Source organism: Toxorhynchites rutilus, chromosome 3 (genome assembly GCF_029784135.1).
Source record: "Toxorhynchites rutilus septentrionalis strain SRP chromosome 3, ASM2978413v1, whole genome shotgun sequence".
In the NCBI taxonomy this organism is placed as follows: domain Eukaryota; kingdom Metazoa; phylum Arthropoda; class Insecta; order Diptera; family Culicidae; genus Toxorhynchites; species Toxorhynchites rutilus.
The window spans coordinates 35210240-35216983 of NC_073746.1; the positions used below are offsets into that span (position 1 = coordinate 35210240).

Consider the following 6744-nt stretch of genomic DNA (forward strand, 5'->3'; position numbering starts at 1 on the left):
AATGAAAAGTGTATGCCGCTAAGTTCGGAAAAAGGCAAAATATCAGTGTGCCATCGAGGCAAACGAAATCTTTCACCAAGGGAGCGTTGGACGTGGCTTAAATTCATCAGGCCGGACAAAATGGTCAGTGCACTCGGACGCTCTATTCGCCGTACGCTATTGATTGTAGCCTTACCCAACACTGCTGCTTATTGTAAGGACAACGCATGAACAATAATAATCTTTTCGTCGGTCAGACTTTGCAATCTGTTTGGTCGATGAGCACAATTCGGCTTGGGTTTGATGATATGCGATATCCTTAAGCAAGGTGGTTACAAGCAAATATTTTGTGAATTTCAAATCGTCACTTATTGCGATCGAAGTTGATTGCCCGTTAGCAAAAAAACGGTATATTCGGATTTTTATCTGGTGTTGCGACATTGCTAGAATTTCATGCGATTTGGGTGATTTAAGATCAACATGGCATCGGCTTCGAAATCATTACGAAGGCAAGAGCAGTTCTGCCTTGATACCATGGAAAACGTGCTGCATTTCATGCACAATTATGATGAAGTGAGAGACAAATTTCAAATTGAAGGTTGGAAAACTCGTTTGAATGAGGTTTTTTCTAATTTCCAAACGATTCGGTTGAAGTTGGAACTGATCGACGAGGAAGAAGAAAGTGAAGAGAGAGAAGATGAATATCGAAGAGTTCGGGATTCGTTCGAGAAAAACTATGTGAAGGTGATTGGCTTTCTTGCAGCCGCTGATCGCAAGGCAAATCCTCCTGTTCCTCCAGCCGTTGCTTCCAGCTCGGTCAACCTGAATCCTAACCCAACTCTATCTAGAATAAAGCTTCCTGAAGTGAAGCTGCCTACCTTCGATGGTACATTCGCTGAGTGGTTATCATTCCGTGACTCATTCAAGAGTCTTATCGATTCAAACCCTAATTTATGTGAAGTTGACAAGCTTTCCTATTTATTAGGATCTCTTACGAAAGATGCCAAACGTATAGTGGAATCGATTGAGATTACGTCGGCAAATTATTCGGTTGCGTGGGAGTTACTACAAAATCGTTTCGACAACAAAAAATCGTTCTAAAAACGTATTTAGACTCTCTTTTCTCGATAGAACCTATAAAGAGAGAATGCTATGACTCGCTAATGCATTTAATCGATGCTTTCGAACGCAACTTAAAAATGGTTCAAAAGATGGACATAAACACAGAAGGATGGAGTATCTTACTGGCGCACATGATCTACTCTCGTTTGGATTCGTCTACGCTGAAGCAGTGGGAGAATCATCATAAGTCGACGGAGGTTCCAGAATACCGAAATCTTATCGGATTCTTAAGAAATTATGCCATGGTCCTCCAGTCGATCTCGCCTGCTAAATCTCGTAATTCGGACACCCCATCTCCTGCTCGGACGAACAAACCGAAAATTAGTAACATCCACTCAGTCGTAAGCGCTTCATCAAAACCATGCCCGTTCTGCAACCAGGCATTGCACTCCATCTTCAAGTGCGAGGCGTTTCGCAAGAATTCGGTGTCTGAAAGATACGATTTAGTAAAACGGAAGGCTCTTTGCATCAACTGTCTCTCTCCGGATCACCAGGTCAAAAGCTGCTCATCTAGTGCGTGTCGCGTTTGTGGCCAAAAACACCACACGATGCTCCATCAACAAAACAGCAATCGCAATTCAAACCAATCGCAACCCTCAAGGCCAAACCAAAGTCCACCTAATTCCGAACAAATGCAAGTCCAAAACCCGATCGCAAAGGGCACTCCAAATCAAACTTTGAGATCAACCACTTCGGCCGGTCCATCAGTTCCCGTCATCGCTCCGTCGCTCAGCCACTGCTCCACCTCCTTGGTCGCAAATGTCCGCCCGATACCATCAACGGTTCTGCTACAGACAGCTCTTGGGAAGATTATCGACTCTAGCGGATACTCAATGTGGGCCAGAGCTCTTCTGGATCCAGCCTCGCAGATTAACGTCATCTCCGAACGATTGATTCAACGGCTGCATATTCGGAAGAATAAGGATTACCATACCATCGGGGGCATCGGAAGAACAACCACGATGTCTACTCATTCTATACTTCTGTGCATACGTTCTCATTGCACGGAGTTCAGTGCTGACTTGAAGTTTCACATTCTCGGCGAAATCACGCGCGATCTACCCTCGAACGCGGTGGATACGACCAACTGGAAATTGCCATCCGATATTGTCTTCGCAGATCCGAAATTCTACGAACCATCACCTGTCAACATGATTATCGGAATGGAGAGTTACTACGATCTCCTCTTGGAAGGCTTCATAAAGCTAGGTCCAGGCAAACCTGTTCTGCAGAAAACCCTACTAGGCTGGGTTGTCTCCGGAAGAGTTGGGATAAACCAACCGTCAAGCTCAACGATCGTCGCACATGTATGCAGTACGCAAGCGTTAGAGGATCAGTTGGCCAGATTTTGGGAGATCGAATCTTGTCAGTCTTCCAGTACGATGTCTGTCGAAGAATCGTCCTGCGAAGCCCATTTTGCTGCAACAACGACGAGAGATGATCTTGGCCGTTTCGTTGTTACTTTACCAAAAAAATTTGAAGTATTACAGCAGCTTGGAAACGCTACCCAACAGCCAAACGTCGCCTCCTCTCGCTGAGCCGTCGCCTCGAAGCAAATCATTCGCTTAAATTAGCCTACTCGTTGTTCCTAGAAGAATACCTCCAGCTTGGACACATGGAAGAAGTATCTCCAAATTCGATGACCACCACAAATGCTTCCTACTACCTTCCGCATCATTGTATCGTACGTCCAGATAGCCTCACCACCAAACTCCGCGTAGTGTTCGACGCGTCATGTGCAACCGACACTGGAACCTCACTGAACGACGTTTTGATGGTGGGACCGGTAGTGCAACAGGACCGTGTCAGCATTACCATGCGTTTTCGGGTACCACGATATGCCATTATTTCGGATATCGAAAAAATGTACCGTCAAATTTGGGTACACCACCTTGACTGTCCTCTCCAGAGAATTTTGTGGATAGACAAACCAGGCGATCCGATTAGGGTCTTTCAGCTGAAAACAGTCACCTATGGAACTTCGGCTGCACCCTATCTTGCCACAAAATGTCTTCAAGAACTCGCAAAGCAGAGTAAATCGTCTCATCCAGCAGCTACAAGTGTTCTGGCAAACGACTTCTACATGGATGGCATGATAAGCGGGGTCGACGGTGTGTTAGAAGGAAAGGTTCTATGCAGCCAGCTCCTACAGCTCCTTGAATCAGCTGGCTTCAGTCTGCGTAAATGGTCGTCGAACTCATCGGAAATTCTCGAATCCATTCCGGCACATCTTCGAGACGAACGCTTGGTATTCGACCTTGATTCAATGTCTTCAGTCAAAACGCTGGGACTCAAGTGGATCCCCGCATCAGACGAACTGGGGTTCCACGTACCTAAATGGAATAATGAGGAGGTCATCACGAAACGTATCGCCCTATCAGACTCCGCCCGTCTCTACGATCCTCTTGGCCTAGTAGGGCCCGTCATCGTACTCGCTAAGTGTTTCATGCAGGAACTCTGGGCAATCCAGAAAACCTGGGACGAACCATTGGAGGAAGAAATCCAACTGCGCTGGTTGCAATTCCGAAAGGAACTAGCTGCAATCGAATCAATCGTTGTTCCCCGTTGGGTGATCTCAATGCAACAACCAATTATCATCGAGGCACACGGTTTTAGCGATGCATCCCAACGAGCATACGGAGCTTGCATCTATCTTCGTGTAGTGTCATCTAATGCAGATATATCGGTCCATCTTCTCACCTCGAAGTCTAAAGTCGCTCCGCTTGGGAACAGCAAAAATCAAAAAAAGATTAGTCTTCCACGTCTGGAACTATCCGGTGCACTGCTTCTCAGTCATCTCTTCCAAAAGGTCCGACACAGCTTGAAACTGGACCTCAAATGTTTCTACTGGGTAGATTCCACCATAGTTCTACATTGGTTGGCTTGGACACCTTCACGATGGAAGACATTTGTAGCAAACAGGGTTTCCGAAATCCAGCATATCAGCGCCGGTGGTAATTGGGGACACGTGTCTGGACTGGAAAACCCTGCGGACATCATATCACGTGGAATGTTGCCAACACAACTGAAGGAGATGGATATCTGGTGGCAAGGTCCCACTTGGCTTAGACAACCTTCCCGATTCTGGCCATCCCACATCCGTACGGCTGACGATGAGTTTTCCTCCGAAGATCTAGAAGAACAATCGACAACTCTTCCTGTTCAATGTCAACCTGCAAATCCTATCTTCAGCCTCCGATCATCATTCTCATCGCTCGTTCGTCTGGTGGCCTACGTACGCCGGTTCAGCCACAATTGCAGGCCTGCTAATCGCCAGAAGCAACTCTCCGGATTCCTCCGTACTACGGAGCTCAACGAAGCTACACATACTCTGGTTCGAATTGCTCAAGCCGAATCGTTTCCGAACGATATACAAGCCATTCGTTCTGATGGACAAATCAAACCGAACTCGAAGTTGAAATCTCTCTCTCCGATCATCATCGATGGCATTCTGCGCATTGGTGGCCGGCTTCGAAACGCGCCTGTTTCCGAAGACCGAAAGCACCCGTGCATTTTGGCCACCCACCATCCTCTTACAGAACTGATTATGATATCATATCACGAGAAGCTGCTTCATGCTGGACCACAGCTGATCATCGCTACTATATGTGAAAAATTCTGGCCACTGCGAGTACGCAACCTGGCGCGGAAAGTAGTACACGGTTGCCTCAAGTGCTTTCGCTGCAAACCTTCTGCTCTCGAACAAATCATGGGAGATTTACCTGTTGAACGTGTCACTCCGACATTTCCGTTCTTCAACACTGGTGTTGATCTCTGCGGGCCACTATTCTATCGACACGCTCCAAGAAAATCCTCTCCGGTCAAATGCTACGTGGCAATATTTGTGTGCCTTGCAACGAAAGCGGTTCACATCGAACTTGTAGCAGATCTTTCGACGAATGCGTTCATCATGGCTCTGAAACGCTTCGTAGCACGGCGTGGTAGGCCATCCGTCATCGAATGTGACAATGCGAAAAACTTTCTCGGCACCTCTCGAACGCTAGCGCAACTACGCGACCAATTTCGTTCTCAGCAGCACAAGCACTCCGTCACCACTTACTGTAGTGAAGAAGGGATCTACTTCAAGTTCATTCCCCCACGGTCGCCCAATTTTGGCGGACTTTGGGAAGCCGCGGTCAGATCATTCAAGAGGCATCTCAAGGCAACGATCGGATTAACAATTCTTCTCAAGGATGACCTCGAAACGATCCTGACGCAGATTGAGAGCTGTCTAAATTCCCGTCCGCTGACTCAGTTGACATCCGATCCAGAGGACTTGGAAATTCTAACTCCAGGTCACTTTCTTATACATCGTCCGCTGGTCTCTATCCCGGAACCGTCATATGAAGAATTGCCTAAAAATCGTCTGGACCGTTACCAGCAAACTCAAGAATTCGTTCGACGCATCTGCAAGCGTTGGAGCATGGACTACCTGTCCGGACTGCACCCCCGCACCAAATGGACCCGCCTACGGGAAAATATCAGCATCGGGACGATGGTGCTGTTAAAGGACGAAAATCTTCCTCCGCTCAAGTGGCGCTTGGGCCGCGTGACGCAGATCATCCGTGGTGACGATGGGAACGTTCGGGTAGTCTCTGTCCGAACCCAGGATGGCGAATATCGACGCGCAATTACGAGGTTTGCGCGCTTCCTGTGCAGCAACCAGCACCTGCTGCATCCAACGACATTCTCTCCGGCATGTAACAAGCAAGCCAAGTGCTGCGGCGCTTTTATGTTGTTAAATGTTCTAACTGATAAGATAAATTAATGCTCTTTTTCGTTCTCGAATAACCGTATCCACCTCAAACTAGACTGACTGCACTGGCATCTGTATTTGCGATGACATCTGGCTTTTCAAACAAACACCTGGCCTCGAGAATCGTTCAACGCATTGCAATCATTTGAATGGATCCCGGTCAGGCAACAAAAAGGAGTTACCCAGACCCAAGATACAACACACAGCACTTCACCACGTCAGAGTTCAGTCATCATCGCATCGATCGGCTAGTCGTTTATCAAGACATACTAGGCCCTCCCAACGGACGCCCACCAAACCATCTTGTGGGCGGAGACCAGTCAAATGAATAAAAAAAAAGTTAGGGTCAATAGCTTTGCTCAATCTGTCACCTGGTAATCGATAGGATATTTAAAATTATTTGAAAATTTAACTTTTCAAAGGTGGCCGGCGGGTGCTGTGAGCGTCTCCGTTGAAGCATTGTTTTCGGTTACCGTTGGCTGTTATTATTTTTTTTTTTGTCGCCCGGGTGTGCTTTTTTCGCGCGTTTTCGAATTGTTCGAGATATCGTGGAACGCAGTGTGAACTCGGAATTGGTGAGAAAGGCTGAATCGTCAAAGCCTGGCAAGGCCAGCCGGCTTTCAGTTATCGCCGATTTGTCGCCATCGCAGTCGAAGTCGGACATCGGTGGTCAGTTGCACGCACACAATAGCAGCGCGATTCGCTGCTAACTTACAGCAGTGTGAAGGAGAGCATCACTTCTTAGTGGTGTGTGATAGTGCCGAGCGCTCAAGCGCTCCGATTGAGAAGCAAGCAGCGGTTGCCAGTTCATCAGCACTGGGGTGCATTGTGGTGAATAGAAATAAATAAGATATAAGATTTATTTTTTTTTTAATTTTTTTTTTTTT

At 47.1% G+C, this 6744-nt stretch overlaps 3 protein-coding genes across 3 annotated transcripts; all 3 read left to right on the forward strand.

Moving 5' to 3' along the window:
- Positions 1–459: 459 nt before the first annotated feature.
- Positions 460–1080, forward strand: LOC129773024 (uncharacterized). The gene has a single exon (XM_055776576.1). The coding sequence runs from the start codon at positions 460–462 to the stop codon at positions 1078–1080; it is 621 nt and encodes a 206-aa protein (XP_055632551.1).
- A 98-nt stretch (positions 1081–1178) lies between these two features.
- Positions 1179–2639, forward strand: LOC129773025 (uncharacterized). The gene has a single exon (XM_055776577.1). It carries the CDS (start codon positions 1179–1181, stop codon positions 2637–2639), a length of 1461 nt encoding a protein of 486 aa, XP_055632552.1.
- Positions 2640–2716: 77 nt separating this feature from the next.
- On the forward strand, positions 2717–5869 carry LOC129773026 (uncharacterized). The gene has a single exon (XM_055776579.1). It carries the CDS (start codon positions 2717–2719, stop codon positions 5867–5869), a length of 3153 nt encoding a protein of 1050 aa, XP_055632554.1.
- The last annotated feature ends 875 nt before the right edge of the window (positions 5870–6744 follow it).